Source organism: Dromiciops gliroides, chromosome 2 (assembly GCF_019393635.1).
Source record: "Dromiciops gliroides isolate mDroGli1 chromosome 2, mDroGli1.pri, whole genome shotgun sequence".
Classification (NCBI taxonomy): domain Eukaryota; kingdom Metazoa; phylum Chordata; class Mammalia; order Microbiotheria; family Microbiotheriidae; genus Dromiciops; species Dromiciops gliroides.
In genome coordinates this window covers 298,004,683-298,024,265 of record NC_057862.1, presented here as the reverse complement: position 1 = coordinate 298,024,265, position 19,583 = coordinate 298,004,683, and the positions used below count along the sequence as shown (strand labels likewise).

Sequence of the window (19,583 nt, the reverse complement as noted above, 5' to 3'; positions counted from 1 at the left end):
GAGAGAGAGAGAGAGAGAGAGAGAGAGAGAGAGAGAGAGAGAGAGAGAGAGAGAGAGAGAGAGAGAGAGGGAGGGAGGGAGGGAGGGAGGGAGAGGTAAATGAGGGCCTGAACTAAGGTAATGACTGTGGAAAGAAGGGTTGTCACATATGAGAGTTGTTATAGTGATGGAAATTACAAGATTTAACAACTCGTTAGATAGGTTAAGTCAGGTAAGAATCATTAAGTACCCATTCTGTGGCAGACACTACTAAATGCTGAAGGTACAAAGAAAGGCAAAAGTTTAATAGGGGTAGACAACATATAAACAAGTACATACAAATCTATATAGGATAATTTGGAGATCTTCAACAGAGGGAAAGGACTTGCATTAAAGGGAATCAGGAACAGTTTTCCTTGGAAGGTGGGATTTTAGCTGAGAACTTAAGTGAGGGGGCAGAAGATGAAAATGCCCAGAGTGTATCTTATTTTGATTCTGCCTTTTTTTTTAAATCAAATCATATGCCTTCTATATTTGTCATTCCCTACAGTGTAATAATCACTGAATTCATGTTACCATTTTAGTCATGAATTATTAGACACACAATTTCTAATATTTTGCTATTACCAAGAATGCTTGTATGAACAATTTTTTGTCAATAAGGTAGGACCAAGGTGTATTACCATGATGTTGCCTTTATTGACAGTAGCTGTAGTTAAAAACTGTTCATTGTGTCTCCCCAGATTTCTTTTTAATCTTCACAATTTGTCATTCAAGCACAGTAGTATCCTGTTACATTCATATACCATAATTTATTTAGTCTTTCCCTCAATCATTGGTCACATAGTTTCCCTACAGTGTTATAATCATTAAATTCATTTTATTGTTTCTGTATTTTAGAAATAGAGTTTATAGTAGCATATGTAGTACTATAAACTTTAAAACTCTAGGCTTTCATGACACTACTCTCTACTGATTTGCCTTATACCTTTCTGACCATTCACTTTTCCTTTGCTGGGTCATTATGCCCATCTCCTCTCCTAACTGGGTGTTTTGGAAGGCTGTCCTAGGCCCTTTTTGCTTCTCACATTTATACTATCTCACTTGGACAACTTCAAGCAAGCCCGTGGGTTTAACTGTGACCTCCCAGAGCTGCATAAGATTCCTTGATAGATACAATACTAGGTAATTGTTCAGATCCTTTGATTTAATTATCAGCGTATACTGAGGCAGGGAAAAAAGTCACTGTCAAAGTGATTTCTACCACAAAGTCCATGTTCCAGATACTTCAGTTTGTGTATGATACTGTGTTGCTTGCTTCAACTTCAAGACTATTACAGAACTTTTAATAAGAGCCAAACTTTTCAGAAGACTTTGGACTGTTGATTCACATGGTAGGAGGCTCATGTAATAATACAGATTTGAAGTGGTACAGTGAGAGCATTAGAAAGAAAACAAAACGGAAGTAATGCACCTGAGAAGCATGAATTTTTTTTTAATTAACCTGTACATTCCTTCCTCTCCCACTGAGCAAATCTATTAAAAACAAAATAAAGCCCTCAAAACATAAGGCATGGCATGGTCTGGCAAAACACATTCCCACATTGGCAGTGTCTGAAAACATGTCTCTTTATGCATATTAAGTTTATCACCTTTCTCTCAGATGGTGAGCAGCATGTTTCATCTACATTGTTTTGGATTTATGGTTTATCATTGCGCTGATCATAGTTCTGAAGTTTTTCATTATATAAATTGTTCTCCAAGTCTTGCTCACTTTGCTGTGTCATTTAAAAAGATCTTTGCAGTTTCTTCTGAAACCATCCTTTCATTTCTTGTGGCATCATATTCCTCTAACCGCAATTTGTTTAGCCATTCCCTAATAGGAAGATAGTCCCTTTCAAATTTTTGGCTATCATGAAAAAAGCTGCTATAAATATTTTTGTGCATGTAGGTCCTTTCCCTCTTTAATTTTTTTGGATGTATGCCTATTAGTGGTATGATTCAGTCAAAGGGTATACAAGGTTAAGTAATTTGTTTGACTCTGTGTGACCCCATTTGGGGTTTTCTCGGCAAAGATACTGGAGTGATTTACCATTTCCTTCTCCACTCATTTTACAGTTGAGAAAACTGAGGTAACCAGAGTTAAGTGACTTGCGGGGTCATCATACAGCCTGTGTCTAAGGCCAGTTTTGAACTCAAGAAGATGTCTTCCTGATTCCAGACCCAATGTTGTATCCACTGTGCAACCTATAGTCTGGTATAAAGTAAAGGGAAAATAAAGTAGTGAATCTTTTTTGTTTTTTTACCTTTTTTCTGAGTTTAAAGTATACACCAAGAAAAATTTTACATATTCAAAGAACAGGAAAAAATATTATATGTAAAACCACAAAACTCCATAAAGTATATAATAAATTCAAATGCAACTTTCAATGCTGTGCTGCTTATGTAAACTTCTGTTATCTTCTGTGGGTTTTAAAAAATGTTCATTGATCCTCTGAGGTATCTTTCAAAATAGAACATGTAAACAGTGGTAATGGGTTGAATGGGGGAAAAAAAGGTTTATTTTTCTAATCCCAGAAGATAGAAAAGAATTGTGGTATCCTCCACAAAAGTCACAGAATCCAAGAATTGCTTCTGCAGCCTGCACTCTTCTCTCATCTCCATTTTGTAAAATCCCCCTCTTCTTTCAAGACACAAAGTACCATCTCTGAAGCATTTCCTGATTCTCCCAATGCTGCTAGTTCCTTTCCTCTGAGACTACCTTGTATTTTTTTTTTGTATTTTTTTCAGTTTTTCTTTAGTGCTTGTTTTGAAAATTTGACCTTGTTCCAGTTGGATCATTGACATTAGGGAACAGTTTGAACAGAACGAAAATTTTGTGTTTGCTTAATAGGAATTTTGTCTTCAAAGAAAACTGCACCATAGCGTCAGAGTATTCGTGGGGAGAGGGGGAAAGAGACCTCTCTGACATAATGGGATGCTGCTGGCATGTTGTTCAGCCTGTGGGAAGAGGACATATTTTGCTCCACCTGGGGGAAAATGTTAAAGAGGTTATCTTCCTCAACCCAGGATGCAGTGAGGCCAAAGGTGGTCACTGGATATCTCACCGAAAACACCAAACCAGAGGTCTCACAAGGACATCAGCTGGCATTATTAGTGATGTGATTGATTCCCCCATTGTGGCTCTTCATGTCAAGGCTGCTGTGTCCTCTGGGACTGAATTTGAATGCTGTGCTCATTTTATTTTCACCATAAGTCCTATGGTAAATTTTTAGAACGCCTAAGTTGTATTGTAGCAGAATTGCCTGCACTTGTCTCCACCTTTAGAGTGTAAATTTTTTGCTAGTTGGGATTGTTTTCATTCTTTGTGTATCCCCATTGCCTACCACAGTACTTGGCACCTAATAAATGTTTGTTGATTGAATATTGCCCCAAGTAGTGATTATCTAACTATATTGCTTAAAAAACTCTGGTGAGAGGGAACCAGCTGCCTTAGAGTAGTGCTTTCCACTTTGGGATATTTGTGATCAGGAAGTTTTTCCTTAAATCACACCAAAGTCTGCTTCTCCATAACTTCCACTCTCATGTTCCTACTTCTTTCTTTTGCACTTAAGCTGAATAAGTCTTATCCTTTCCACATGAGAGCCCTTTAAACAATATAAAACAGCTTTCATAGTCTCTTTACATATTCTTCAGGATACCCTTGTCCTTCAATCAATATTCATTCATATAACGTGATCTTTTCACCATATTGGTCACTATCAATAATACTTTCTGTGTTCCGCTTTATTATTATCCTTGCTAAAACCAACCCTGAACTGAACACACACTCAGGATACTGTAATATATTAAATTTCATGTGATTGGATTTGATTCAGTATTTTAGCCTATAAAGATCTTTTTTGGGTCTTCACTCAATCATCCAGCATGTTAGTTTTCCCTCACAGCTTTATCATCTACAGATTTTATAAACATTCCAGCTATGCATTTATATCTAAGTTATTGGTAGAAATATTAAATATAGCACAGAGCCATTTGTAGATCCCTGGTCTCTTCTTCCAAGTAGATAACCTTTAATGACAGTTCTTTGGGTCTGACCATTCAGCCAGCTTTTAATTCACCTTTTTGTTTTGTCGTCTAGTTCACATTACTCCATCTTGTCCACAAGAGTAATGTGAGACCTTCCAGAATTCTTTAGGTAAACTGATTTAATACTCCCCAATCTACCAGTCCAATAATATCCAATAATCTCTTCAGAAAGGAAATGAGAATAGTCTATGCTTATCTCTTTGAGATTCCTTCAATTTTCTAGTTTTTAACCAGCCATCCTTTTTAATAAATACACATCAGAATTTTGTTAGAAATGAAGGTAAAGTTCTGTGGCCTGTAGTTTTCAGATTCTATTATTTTCTCTTTTTTGAAAATTAGTACATTTATCTCTTTCCAGCCCTGAAACTCTTCCCCACTTTTGTCAGAAAATCACTAACAGTGGCTCAGCTGTCACATCTGCTACTTCTTTTTTATTTCCCCAAAATGTTTCACATGGGCCTGGTGATCTGAATTTATTAAAAGCAGGTAGGAACTCTTTGTTTCTTTATTTGTCATGAATACTACATTAGCCATTTTTCTTTTTTAGACCAAGATGGTTCTCCTTGGCACACCTAAAGAGTAGAGCAGATCTGCTTTTTTCTTCGTTGTGTTCATTGTTATTTCATCTGCTTAAAGCAGCAGTTCCTGTCTTTTCTTGAACTTTCTCTGGCTTAAAACAATATTTTAAACTATCTTTCTTGGTGTCCTTTGTTTTCCTTATTCTCTAATATTGTTTAAAAGTTCATTGATGTATGTGTGTTACCATGCTTTTTAGACTATTCCCTTTGCCCCCCCCTTTTTAAAATTCTTTTCAGAATTTCATTTTTGCCAGTTCCCCACATCCTTCTTGAATTTTCCTGTAGAATTTGTTGATGGTATCCTGTGTATTTTTTTTAGGCTTATAGATCTAAAGGTGGAAGGGGCCTTAGGGTCCCTTGAAGAGTTTGTTGAATATAACCTTATTTTATAGGTGAAGAAATGAGATCTACAGAGGTTGTGGTTGTCCTGCATCATTTAGGTAGTAAGGACAAACTGTGGGGTTTGCACCTAGATTCTTTGACTCCAGAGCCAGTGCTCTTTCCATTCTCCCATGCCATGTACCTCCTGTGAAACCTTTGATTTCTGGAGAGTAGGTCAAACTATGCCCAGCTTCTTCCAGGACTTCCAACATTTCTACCCCCAGAAACTTTATTGGTGTGAATCAAGTCCATGATAGACTTTCTCCGTGTTGATTCCTTGAACTTTTGAAGGATAAAATTATCATTAAAGCAATTAAATAGCTCAGTGGATAGAGTGCTAACTCTGGGGTCAAGAACTGAGTTCAAATCTGGACTCACACTTATTGACCCTGGACAAGTCACTTAACTCTATTTGCCTCAGTTTCCTCATCTGTTAAATGAGCTGGGGAAGGAAATGGCAAATCATTCCAGTATCTTTACCAAGAAAACCCCAAGTGCGATCACAGAGTCAAACACAACTAAATCCAACTGAATCACAACAAAGCTTGAAAATTATTAGTACTCCATCTTTGGGGAAAGATAGTTCCAGCAGATGTCTGTATGTTTGAAGTTGGCCATCTCTACTCTGTCATCCCCTCTGTCTCAGGCAGGACTTGTGATCTATTTGCTGCTATCCACATCTATTTCCCTTCTTTCTACGTGGAGCCTGTATATACCTAGATGACTATCACTTTTGCTTGCTTTCATTGATCTTCACCCAACTGTGCTCAACTCCCCCCAACCTGTTCTTGATTTCCTTATATTAATCTATCTTCTTAATATATAATAATACTAGGAACCCCTTCCCTTTTTTCTTAACATATCTTGTATTCTTCCAGTGTCATATTCCAGTCATGGGTCCCAGGATATTTGGTAAGAGGAATTGATTTGTGAAGACAAGTAATGACTTCAATTTAAGTTGAATTTGAGGTGTAAAGTGGGCTACTGAATTAGATAAATCCTGTAGGCCGTTGGACTTCACCTTAAACATGTTAAAAGAAAGTTAAAATTGTGCTTTGGCTTTTTTTAATGAAAAATGAATTTATTTTCTATTTCAACCTCAAATAAGGAAGTAGTAGTTATATTCTCTAACCAGGAGTCTTTCCCCTGTAACATTTTTATAGTTAAGCATATTTTTTAGAAAGAGTAGTGCTATCAAATATTTGAGCAGCTAGGTGGCGCCATAGGTAGGCCTGGAATCAGGAAAACTTCTGAGTTCAAATCTGGCCTGGACACTTCCTGGTTATATGACCCTAGGAAAGTCACTTAACCCTGTTTGCCTTAATTTCCTTTTTTATAAAATAAGCTAGAGAAGGAAATGGCAAACCACTCCATTATCTCTGCCAAGAAAGCCCCAAATGGGGTCATGAAGAGTTAGATACAACTGGAAAAAACACATCATCAAATACATTTCACTTGCAGAATAGACTAAGCAGGACAGCTAAATTTCAGATGTTTTATTAAAGTATTACTTGGTCTTATTTTGGGGCAGTCCTTTTATGTATCCAAAGTGTACATATGACTTGGAAAATTCTGGATAAATTAGTTTGTAAAGATATAAAATCAATTTGGACTGTATGAATTATCTCTTAGCGATCTTACAATTTATAACCCAACTTTCTATGATTTAGGTATCTTCAGTAATTAACTTTCACACTAAGTTTTGAGATATAAAAATTTTATAATAAGCTAGAAAATGAGACACTTGAACATGACAAGATAAACATAGAATCTCCCTTCTTCCTGATTTCCCCAGGATTCTTATCAACTTTGATATCTAACTCTTGACTAATGTTTCTGCTCATACAAAAAAGAGAAGTTTGACTACGGAGCTTTGTTTTCTCCCTAGAAGGAAAGGGATTCAGAATGGGTAGGAAGTCACAGAAGAGCAGCTATATCAGTGAGATGCGGAGCTTTCAGCAACAAGAAATTCTGACTCTTAGGGATTGATTGTGATAGAATAATAATATAGGGGGTACCCTCCTTTCCTCCCAGTATTTTATAACTGGAAGAGACCTTAGAGATAAATCATATAGCCCATCCTTTACAGAAGAGAAAATTTAGACTCAGAGGATTTCTATCTTAAGGTCATTCAGCTAATTAATGACTGAGCCTGAAGTAGTATTTCCTGGCTTGGAACCCAAGACTTTTTTTTTACTAGAACGTGTTGTGTGTCATAATAGAGAAAACACTAGACAGAAAGTCAGTAAGTATACTTGTTCCAAACTAAGTAGGTGGCTTTAAGAATCATTCTGTGCGATTTGATCCTTAGGTGCAAAATAAGGTTCATGATATCTGTCCTACCTACCTTATAGGGATGTTTGTAAAATCAGATAATTCAAATTCAAAGAACTTTGAAAAGTTAAAAGCCTTATATAAATCTAAAATATTTCTTGACTACCAAACAGTTAACATAATTGAGGCATTATAATTTGTGAACTTTTTCCCCTCAGGATTTTTTGCCTTTCTCCGGAAACCTTTTGAATAAGAACAAGTTTACTTCAATAAATGAAGGAGAATAAAGAAAATTCCAGCCCTTCAGTAACTTCGGCAAACCTGGACCACACAAAACCATGCTGGTACTGGGATAAAAAAGACTTGGCTCATACCCCTTCACAGTTAGAAGGACTGGATCCAGCTACTGAAGCCCGGTACCGCCGAGAGGGTGCCAGGTTCATCTTTGATGTAGGAACACGTCTGGGACTGTATCCTGTTTCTCCTTAAGAGTTTTTGTTTTTTTGTAGCACCCCTCCCCCCCCCCCCCAACACACACACAAATTTCTATTGGAACTAAGTTAGAAACTGTAGACAAGGTTGTAAGGTGACTTCTTGAATATGTTTTCAAAAACTCTTTGAAGACTACTTTAAATTTTATTGCAGTATTTAGATTAATTCATTGTTTTCTTTGCTCTGTGCAGATTTTTCCTTTAAAGCTCCAAGTTTATTAGTTAGATCTTGTAGACTTAACTTTTGAGCACAATAATTATATAGATAGGAAAATGATCTAGCATTAAAATCATAGTTGATTTATTTCTAAAGAAAATATAAGCTTGCCTCTTGTCAAAAACCTATAACTGTAATTCTCATTTTATAATTCTAATATTTAGTTATAGCTCTTGTTTGTTAACTTTTGCTGTGGAAAGTCTTTATTTTCCAGGTTGACAAGATTTAAGTAAAATCTTGATTTCTAAAGATTCTTGGCTAATGTCCTTAACTTGAACACCAGACACTATGATACTCTGGCTACTGGAATAATTTATTTTCATCGCTTCTATATGTTTCATTCCTTTAAACAATTCCCAAGATATGTAAGTATCTTTGTTATTTTAATTTGATATTTCTTGAAATGTTTTCCTGAAATATTTACCTGATGAATGATTCTGTGATGCCTTGATAACTTTGTTTTCCTAGTAGTAAGAATAAAAATTCCTTTGATATAGATTGTAGTAGCATTTTAACACTTCTTCCTTCCCCTAGAAAATCATTATGCTGTGGTAAAAACTATGGTCATATTAACCTGGTGGGGAGAAAAGGGTTTTTTGTATGTGTATTGATGAAGGTACTTATTATTAAGGCTTCCTCAAATAGCATAAACAGAAGTCAGATAAGTAGTAGTAGCCTTATTTTAAATTTTAATGTGATTAGGGTGTAGACCGTGATGGAATTCTCTTGAAATAGCTAAGAACTTTAAGTTGTATAAAAGCTTTTACTACTTATCTATGTTTCCCATTTGAATTTGTGTATGAAACCCAGAAAATAATTAAGAAAATTATGCTAACTGAGCTTTTAAAATCAGCTCTTTTGTGCTAAACAATACATTTGTTTTATTGTATTGCCTTTTTAAAAAAAGAAAGCCAAGAACTAATGAAATTTAATAAAACCATCCTTTTAGTACAAGGGCAAAAATAGTTTCCATAGTTATATTTGTCATTTATTTAAACATATTAGCCCAATAAAGTTCATCCAAAATTTAAAACCATTCTTGAGGCTAATCTGCATGTGAGGAACATGTAAAATATTATTTACATCTTTGTTCTCTGATTAAGTAAGAGAGAGATGGCTAGAGTAAACTATTTGCTTTTGTTACCATAATTAATTACAATATAATAGTCTTACTTTTGATTTTTTGTTTTGTGTTTTTTGTTTTTGTTTTTGTTTTTTGGCGTGTGTGTATATGTGTGTTTTGTCTATAGGTGACAGGAGCGTGCTGTCTCTTTTTGGCAGGGAAAGTAGAAGAAACTCCCAAAAAATGTAAAGATATCATCAAAACAGCTCGTAGCTTATTAAATGATGTACAGTTTGGTCAGTTTGGAGATGACCCAAAGGTAAGGTTAACATAACTCCTTATGCTAACTCCCCTCCTTAATTTATCCTTCAGTACTTAAAAAATGTTGTATTTACATTAGTGTCATTCCTTCCACTGACATTGATTGAAACTTTTAGTGCTGTGGTGGATGGTTTCTTAAGTTTACCTTGATCAAAAAAATCATTAGGTGAATTTTCTGGTGATAAACCTCTTCGGTCTGTCATCCTTTTCTAGGGTTGTCCTTAGATCACAATTCTGTCTATCCCTGGGTCTGTGTTGGACACATTTTAGCTGGTTTCTGCAATTTCACTGAATCTCTTCTTTGCAAATTAGCGCCATACCGATTAAGCCAAAACTTTCCACCCTTTTCCTGGTCAAAATTAAAGCTTCTGTGACTTTGGAGATCTCAGCAATCAAAGGAGCAGTTGTATAAATAGAGAAAGGCCATCCTTTCTCTCTCTCTCTCACACACACACACACACACACACACACACACACACACACACACACACACCAATAGTAAGCATACTTCTGCTTACCAGTTCTTTCTCTGGAGGTGGGTAGCATCTTCCTTTGTAGTTGATTTGAGTATATTACTCAAAATAACTTATTTTTCACAGTTGTTCTTTGAACAATATTGCTGTTAATGTATGCAGCATTCCCTTGAATGAACTCATTTAACTCTTCATTATTTTATGCAAGTCTTTCCATGTTTTTCTAAAATCAACCAGTTCATCGTTTCTTATACCACAGTAGTATTCAATCACAATCATTTACCAAAACATTTACACATTTCCCAGTTGATGGCCAAACCCTCGATTTCCAATTCTTTGCCACCACAAAGAGAGCTGCTATAGATGTTTTATAACATGTAGATTATTTTCCTTTTCCCCTGATCACCTTGGGAAACAGACCTAATATGGTATTGCTGGGTCAAAAGGTAATTAAAGTTTTATAACTCTTTGGGCATAGTTCTAGATTGTTCTCCAAAATGTTTGGATCAGTTCATAGTTCTACCAGCATTGTATTAATGTATTAATTTTTCCACATCTCTTCCAACATTTGCCATTTTCCCCTTGTATCATTTTAGCCAGTCTTATAGGTGTGAGATGGATTATCTCAAAGTTGTTTTATTTTGCCTTTTTAATCAATGATTTAGAGCATTTTTTTAATATGGCTATATGGTTTTAATTTCTTCATTGAAGAACTGTATATCTTTTGAACATTTATCAGTTTTTTACTTTCCTTCTAATCTTGGCTATATTTATTGGCTTTATTTGCACAAAACCTTTTTGATTTAATGTAATCAGAGTTATCCATTTTACATTTCACAATTCTCTATCTCTTATTTATTGATAAATTCTTCTTTTGTCTTGTTGACCAAAAAGTCTCATTACCCTAAAATCCAGTAGGGTATTTCAATGTTTTCAAACTACATTTTCATGAATAATGCATAGTAAACAGCTTTCTGCAAAGGGGAAGTCTTTATCTTACCTAATTTTCTCTCTCTCTCTACACTCATAGGTTAGACAGAAAAAGGAGCATAAAGATGAGAAAAGGTTCTGAGTCTTTTTCCTACAGATTCTTCAAACTTATTTCCCACTAAAAGTTTAGTGAAAGGGTCAAGGGAAGTCTCTGTTTTGCAAGAAAGTGAGGTCATTATTAGAATTGCAGTAACAACAGACACTCAGCTGATTTAAGTTGAAGCTTCAACAGTTAACTTAAGCATAAGCAATATTTCAATTTAAGTTTCTCCCTGGAGTCAAGGCTATCATATTTAGGCCTTTTCTATAGTTAATATGTATTTCTTTTCAGAATTTAACCATATTAGAGGTGTTATATCATGAGTAGATTTGACCAGGAATAATTTTACTCCCAAATCTACAGACAATTATCACAAACTAGAATTACCAGAATTTAACCAGAAGAAAACTGAGAGATTGATCCTATAATGATCCCTGGCCACTCAAGACAGAATTGAGATTTGTGTCAGATTTATATCATTAGTGACAGGGAGTCTTCCTTGCACTTGAGAATTATGTCAGACCATATCAAGACTACCCAGTAGTCAAGACCGTATTATTTAAATGACAGCCAATCAGATAGTCAAGTCAACTTGATAGATCCCCCCAAAAGAATTCTGACACCCCCAATGTAGAATTGAGGTTTATGTCAGATTTTTATTCTTTACCCAAACCAGACTGTAAGAGACCCCTACAGTGATTTCTGACTACTCAAGGCAGAGTTAAGATTTATGTCAGATTTTTAACAAGAACTTCCTATGAATTTAGACAGTATAGAACTGACAAATGACAATCAGACAAGTCTCTTGCAAAATATTTGTCTGTGAGTAAATTAGGTAAAAGGTCACAGGGCTTGGAAAATTCCTAGTCCTAGACCAGGTATTCACCAAGAAAAAGGATTGAGAGAGTAGTCTCTTCTCTTAAGACCTCAAAATTTCTCAGTCTAGCCCTTGTTTTCAACTCCTGAATCTTCAGAGAAATCAATGAATTTAACAGTATATGTCTTGTTAATTATTCAGGGGCAAGAGATAAACAGACAGGTACACAGACTACTAACTTGTCTCTGCAAATTTTCTAGGAAGAACAGCAACTTTACCGGTTAGTTCATTTTTCCTGCCCAGAAATCTCTCTGGGTCAATTTTACCTTGTGCACACTAGATGGCATCAGGCCTGGAAAATTCAATTTTGATCCAACCTATCTGTCACTTAAAATGGTTGCCATTTTGACATAAAAATGATCCAAGGATTTGTACATGACTGCTGCCAGTCATACTTATCAACACACAGCAACGTTTTATTAACTGGTTTGCTATATGCTTGGAACATAGATCCATGGTATACAAAAAATAAAGGCCTTGGGCCTCAGTTTCAACAACTTTATAGAGGCCTTAGTTATGTAATCAACATATACAGTGGAAATTTACAGAGGGTAGAAAAAGAAGGTTTGCACATCAAAGAATAGATAGTGGAAGGGGAAGATCTTCATCAGTTAATATCATAAATTAGTTAGTAAACATTAGGGATGTAACTGGAATTTGCAGACTAACCATTAACTATGGTTAGAATTATGTCTAGTTATTTGACAAGCTTATCTTAAGTAAATAGCGGTATCAAAGCTGAGCTAGAAATTCTATCACTAACCAGTTAATCACTGCAGCTAAAAATTTGATGCCCCACTAAATTCTTCATTCTCTAGATAGTGATGTTCTTGCTGTTTCAAGCAAATGTGGCAAAAGGCAAACCAGAAAAATTCTCTTATACAGTTTATCTGTATTTTGGGGAAGAGTCCACTGCTGCTCCTAGAGACAGCAGACTGGAATGTAGAGTTGAACATCAGGGTTCCTTTCATCATCCATAGGTGATTTTTAGAAATGACAGGTAGCAGAGCCATACTCTGGTTAACTTCTGAGAACAGGCTAACAAACGTGGCCAACAGAAGGTGATTCTCCATATAGATACCAAGTTGTATCAGATATGACAGTTCTTCTATCACCCAAATTGACATGAATCACAGTTTTAGTAAGCAATTTAAATATAATTATATGGTAGGACTTTTTTCTGGCCTAAGGCACTCCCTACTGTTGGCATGTTAACTTAGAAAATCACAAATTAACATTATCTCTGTTGTGTTATTTTTCTTTTGTTAAATATTTCTCAATTACAATTTAATCTGCGTTTTTGGATTGCTGAGTTTGACACCTCTGTTCTAAGGGACTATTAAGAGGTGAGACATTTGGAAATATTCATTTTTAAGGGTCTTTTGTCTAGAGCTGTGAGTTTCATTCTAGTGACTTTAGGTGAATCAACCTGACCTCTCTGCTTGCTTCTCTTCATTAATGAAATGATAGTTTTATGTCCTCACTAAGCCATTAATGCCTTACTAAGCATATGGCAGTTCAGATTTGATTTAAAATGTGGGAAACTAGGAAGAGATCGATGAAAAAGTTAAAGGTCTTATAGACAGAAAAATATTTATAGCAGCTCTTTTCATGGTAGACCCAAACTGGAAACTAAAGGGCTGCCCACCTTCGAGTAAATGGCTAAACAAATTATGGTATATTCATGTAATAGAAATATTATTGTACCATAAGAAATGAGATGGACAGTTTGCAAGACAATTCAAAAGATGTTTATGAAATAATGCAGAACAAGGAGAAAAATTTATTCAAAGACAGCAACATTATAGCCAAAAAATTATTTAGAACTCTGATTAGTGTGGTGATAAATCACAAGTTTAGTGAACTGATGATGAAGCATGCTCCCTACTTCCTCAAAAGAGGTGACAGACTTAAAATGCAAAATGAGTTGTTTGCATTTTGGGACATAGCTAATGCAGGAATTTGTTGCTCTGGAGTATGCACATTTATGATTAGGATTTTCAGTTAGTTCCTGTTTGAAATTATTCGTGGAGGGAAGGGGGTTGAAAGAAGGTAATAAATGATTATAAAAATAGAAATAGGGTAAAAAAAATTCCAGTAAATGCTTTGAACTACAAGGATGTTAGGAAACATAATATGATGGTACTTTCTGTAGTTATCACAGTTATTAAAGTATACTTTGAAAGTAACTAAAGGTGACAGTTCCTTGCTCTTCTGCTAATTTAAACAAATAGTCAACTGTATGAAATTTTTATCCTTTTTTTGGATGAGGGTAATAATTCCAGTACACAATTTTATCAGGACAGTTTTAAGTTTAAGGAACATAGTGTATGTGACTTATTTTATTTTTAAAGAGTTGTAGAACACTGGATACTTTGCCAGTTATAGTCAAAATGTTGCACCTGCTAATATTCATAACATAAAAAGAAGTCAGGCACTATCATCTTGTAATTCTATCTAGTTTGCAGGTGGCCGATGATAGATTATGAGATCAGCACACTTAGTAATAAGAGGCAGTTTCTAAACTTAGAGGAATTGTGAAGCCACCAGAAACAAGTGGTGACAAAGCAATAAAATAAAATAAAATCTTAGTGTAACATTTTTATACCATGAAAATATATTTGAAGCTTCTGATTTTTTTTTAACTTTAAATGGGAATTTGAGGTATGAGGCTTACTGTTTGGAATCTAAAATAATCTAAATCTAAATAACTGCGATTTAAAATGCATTTCCTTCCACTTGTAAATGATGTAGAAAAAATAGAATCCAAAATGTAGCTCAGCTTACAGATGTCATTTGTGTTAAATTAGTGATTTCCTATACCTAGAAATAATGACATTTCTCTTATTTGATATATCTGAAAAATGACGAGTGTGTGTGTGTGTGTGTGTGTGTGTGAGAGAGAGAGATACTCTATTGACTATTCATTATCTGAAACCCTTAATTTTTCAATACTATTAAATAATAGCCAGTTCTAATAGACCACTTCTAGAAAATTAGAAAATTAAATCATTGAGAATTTTAGCAAAACATATGGCATATCATTCATTCTAATGTTTTGCCTTATATATTCTTGCTGGTTTAAAAATATATCATGCAAAGCTTGATTTTATATATCATTTGAGAAAATTTAAATTTTTTCATCACTTACAGTACTTTACATATATGTACATGCAAGCGCACAGACATACAGAAGACTTACTATACCAATATCCTTCCCTGTGAGCTTTCTTCATAGGTAAAATTAATTGATGGCTGTATCCCCTTGATGTGTCAGTAACTAAATCACCACCATTCACAGACCTGGTCAGTTTGGGTCTGTGATTTCCAGTGAGACCTTTATCTCTGCCTGCATACATAAATAATATATTCCAAGTAAATTCCTTGTCTTGTAGAATTTGGAAGTTAAATAACTAATAAAATTGGACATTACCTAAAGCCTATCAAATTAAATAATTGTCATGCTAAAAATAGTGGTATCTGTTATTGAATTATGCTTCTGCTGCTGCTCTATGTGTTAGGTACTGCTCTCTTTCCGCTTTATGATGTGAGGTTCAGAGCATCCTAGGTCCCTTGGAATGCAAAAAATTCTTTTGCAGTATTATAAATATTGTAAAATATTACTGCTGGGAAAATTTCAAAGCAAAAGAAAACTATAAACTTGATATTCATATTATGAAGGTCATAGTTTTAAAGTATTAAAGGACCTTAGAGACCACCTAATCTAGATCCCTCATTTTACAGATGTAGAAGTGAGGCTTGGGGAGATAAAATGACTTCCCCAAAATCGCTCAGTGAAATTGAAGCCCATTTCCTGGGACTCTAAATCCAACTGTCATTCTATTCCCACTATATATTCTTAAATATTCTTTATGTATGAGGCCAACTATTTTGACATTGCCTTCATTACCAGAGGTCTTCAGTTGCATAGGCTAGATCTCTGATTAGAAATAATGGCCTGTGTAAAAATTGTAGGAGTTATTCAACTTTCTAGTCCAGTATGTAAGCTAACTTATGCATTGTTTATTTTACCTTCTCCAGTTCTTAAGGAGGCACATAAATTAGAGTCAGAATTTAGGTGTTAAAATCATGGTTAGAGATAAACTGATAAAATGTATTAATTAATTGATTAATTTCACCAGAAAACTTAATTTTCAAGCTGTATTGAGATGTGATTGTAAAGAATGTCATAATGGCCTGTTTTTTGTGTTTTGTCTTAGGAAGAAGTTATGGTACTGGAGAGGATCTTATTACAGACCATAAAGTTTGATTTGCAAGTAGAACATCCCTACCAGTTCCTCCTCAAATATGCCAAACAACTCAAAGGTAAAAGAATCAGTGTTTTTGCTAAATAGAATTTTATCATTCAGAATTCAAGTACAGCCCTTTTGACTTTGTGGGCTTAGTTGTATTAGCACTTGATGGTACACTTTCATTTTCTGTTTCTCAAATAAAAAACAGAGAGAGAGAGAGAAACTTTTTGTATTAGGAGTAAAGGAAATGGGATATATTAGAAAGAGTTATGATATGGAATTAAGAAATCACTGTTTTACTCTCAGCTCTGTCACTTAAAACTACCTGAACAACTATGGCCAAGTGACTTCCGCTATCTAGACCTCAGTTCTCTTGCTTATAAAATAGGGATGATAATTTTTGCCTTATTAACCTCACTAGGGTTGTGATGATCAAATGGACCAATATGTATGAAATAATTTGTGCTATGATAGTAATAGATCACATTTAGACACAACACTACAGTTTATACTGTTTTTCTCAACAATTCTATGAAATAGGCTTTTTTTTTTTTTTTTAAACAGGCTTGTGATTTTATTGGTGTGGGAATCCCCTACAACTTCGAGTTTTAGAGAGTTTTCTGGTGGGCTGAGAGATTAAGTGGCTTTTCTAAGATCACTCAGCCAGTCAGGGATAAGACTTGTATCCAGATCTTCTTAACTTGGAGGCCACCACTCTGTGCACCATGTGATGCTGCTTCTTAAATTTCTACTTTAAAGTTACAAAGGGTTTTCCTTAAAATAATCTTTGAAGTACTGTAATCAATTTAAATAAGTATTTGAGTGCTTGCTACGCACCAGGCACTGGGCTAAGTGCTGGGCAAGCAAAAAAAGGTAAAAAGAGGCCCTGTCCTCGAGGAACTTAACTTTTGTAGTGGGGGAGACAACATGCAAAACATAGAGTAAATTGGAGGTAGTGTCAAAAGAAGGGACTAGCATTGATGAGACTAGGAAAGACTTCTCGCAAAAAGTGGGATTTGAGCTGAGACAAGAAGACAGAGCATCTCAAACATGGGGTGTACTCAGTAAAAAGGCACAGAGTCAGGAGATAGAGGATAGTATACTGTTAGATCTTAGAGAATTTGGAGGAGAGTAAAGAAGAGAGGGGTCAGGCTGTAAAATGATCTTTAAAATCAAGCAGGATTTTATATTTGATCTTGTAGGTAATAGGGAACCACTGAAATTTACTGAGGAGTAAACATGATTCCAGGTGACTAGAGAATGTCATGAATTGGGGAGAGACTTAAGATGGTATTAGCCCCATATTAAAAATGAAATATCTTGAGACTTCTGGAAGACACCTTCTAACTAGAAATCCACTGCCCTTTCCTCTATGTCATAAAAAATGAAATTTGTTTCTTTTTGGTGGTAATGCTAGGAACAGATTATCTGCCTGGCTCTAGATATGGCAAATGATCTGTAAATTTCCTTATAGGACCTTGAATTTACAGAGGCTCCATTTCTTTCATAAAATTCATTGGAGATTTTTTAGTGGCAGGGAAAATGAGAAAACAGTCTACAATCATCACATACATTAATCTTCCACGAGTTTTTTATTTTATTAACCTGTTCAGTATTTTGGAGGAAAAGATAAAAATATAAACAAGGATTGGTCCTATTTCAATTTTTATTTATTCCATTCCTATCTGGCAGTCAGAGATTTTTTTCCTCTCTATATATGGTATTCACTTTTGTTAAGACACTCACTGAGCACTCAGAACTTCCCCCCTCCCCCCATATTTTTACTAACATTCCTTTTCTTTTATTAGGTGATAAAAACAAAATTCAAAAATTGGTTCAAATGGCATGGACATTTGTAAATGACAGGTAAATTTTACCAATATATTTTAAAATGTAGTGCAGATATGATATATAGTCTTAAATTTTTAATAATTGGTTTGAATAATCTAATTCATGACATCTAGAACTACATGTTTAAGAACTCTTAACAACTCATGTATTTAAATAGTATATTGCAGAAAGATCATTCCTAATAGTGGTTTCAGAGCAAGGGTTCTCAATATGGCTTCCATAAAACCAAATAGGTTAAGAACTCCTGTTTTAGAGCCATGTTATGTTACACAGCTCACTCTATTTAGCTTTTCATAAAGGGACATTTTTTTAAATGTTAGCTCTATTTTACTATAAGTACTTGAAGGAGTATATGGATAAATTTAGGAAGCTAAAAGGTGGCTCTAAAAATCAAGATTTTTTTTTTCTTATGCTCATCTTACCTTCTGTAATTTGTGCATTTTGTTTATCTTGGTTTTAAATGAGCCTTACCAAGACAACGTGGATACTACCTATTTTGTAGTGGTCAAGGACACTGATTCTGTACTAGTACATATGCTGTCAGACATAGTTGATATATTGCTTGGTTTTGATGAATGACTTTTTTCTTTTTTAATCTTTATTATAAGGGGTAGGTGATGGATCAGGGGTATATTTGGAAGTGAATGCAATGTAAAAACAGTTCATGGATAAAAATAAAATAAAAAATGTTTAAAAGAAAATTACATGAACATAATTGCTTCCTGAGTGGTTATACAAGTTTTACTATTGGAGGTATCCTGTGAACTTTGGATATAGTTATGTGACTAAATGCATTTAAAATGGTTCTTTTTCTTTATTATTATAGCCTGTGTACTACATTATCATTACAATGGGAACCTGAGATCATAGCAGTAGCAGTCATGTACTTGGCAGGCCGTTTATGCAAATTTGAAATACAGGAATGGACATCAAAACCAATGTATAGAAGATGGTGGGAACAGTTTGTTCAAGATGTACCTGTTGATGTACTAGAAGGTACTGTAAACTTGACCATATTCCTTAGTGGACTCAGTCAAGCCTGATAAAACCGACCTCTTAAAAACCTTAAATTAAATTAGTTAGCATCATTTTCATCTCTTTCTTTCTCAAATACACATATACATTTCCCATGAACTTCAGAGGAAAATAGAACTATATAATATTAGATCTGGAAGGCAGCTTCAATGTTTACTCTAGCTTCCTCAGTTTCCAGATGAACTCCAGAAAGGTTTCTGACTTCCCTATTCATGGGTATGTGGGGTTAAGTAGAAAATTAAATCCATAGTTGTTGAAAGGAAAATGGTCTAGGTTTTATATCTCTAAATATGAATTTTATTTGAGATTTCAGTTTAAGATGAATTTAATATTTGTACTTTATTTAGACATTTGCCACCAGATCCTGGATCTCTATTCACAAGGAAAACAGCAGATGCCTCATCATACTCCTCATCAATTGCAACAACCACCATCTCTTCAATCAACACCTCAAGTGCCCTCAGTACAACAATCACAGCAATCTCAAAGTTCTGAACAGTCACAGCCACAACAGAAAGAGTCCCAGCAGACAGCACAGCAGCAGCAACAGCAGCAAGCACAACAATCCAAGAAACCATCTCCTCAGCCTAGCCCTCCCAGGCAGGTCAAACGATCAGTGGTAAGTTCCTCTGGATATCATTGAAATAGAGAAATCCTTTTGTTTTTTTCTG

General features: G+C 34.9%; 1 protein-coding gene across 5 annotated transcripts in view; it reads left to right on the top strand.

Annotated features, from left to right (window-relative positions):
* CCNK (cyclin K) overlaps positions 1-19,583 on the top strand; it is a 38,388-nt gene that overhangs the window by 1,841 nt on the left and 16,964 nt on the right. For all 5 annotated transcript variants that reach the window (XM_043982325.1, XM_043982324.1, XM_043982321.1 and 2 more), the window contains 7 exons: positions 7,520-7,771; positions 8,293-8,374; positions 9,260-9,391; positions 15,994-16,099; positions 17,835-17,892; positions 18,704-18,873; positions 19,260-19,531. In XM_043982325.1, coding sequence (XP_043838260.1) covers positions 7,575-7,771; positions 8,293-8,374; positions 9,260-9,391; positions 15,994-16,099; positions 17,835-17,892; positions 18,704-18,873; positions 19,260-19,531 — 1,017 coding nt within the window. In that variant the 5' untranslated portion in view covers positions 7,520-7,574. The remainder of the gene's footprint in view (positions 1-7,519; positions 7,772-8,292; positions 8,375-9,259; positions 9,392-15,993; positions 16,100-17,834; positions 17,893-18,703; positions 18,874-19,259; positions 19,532-19,583) is intronic.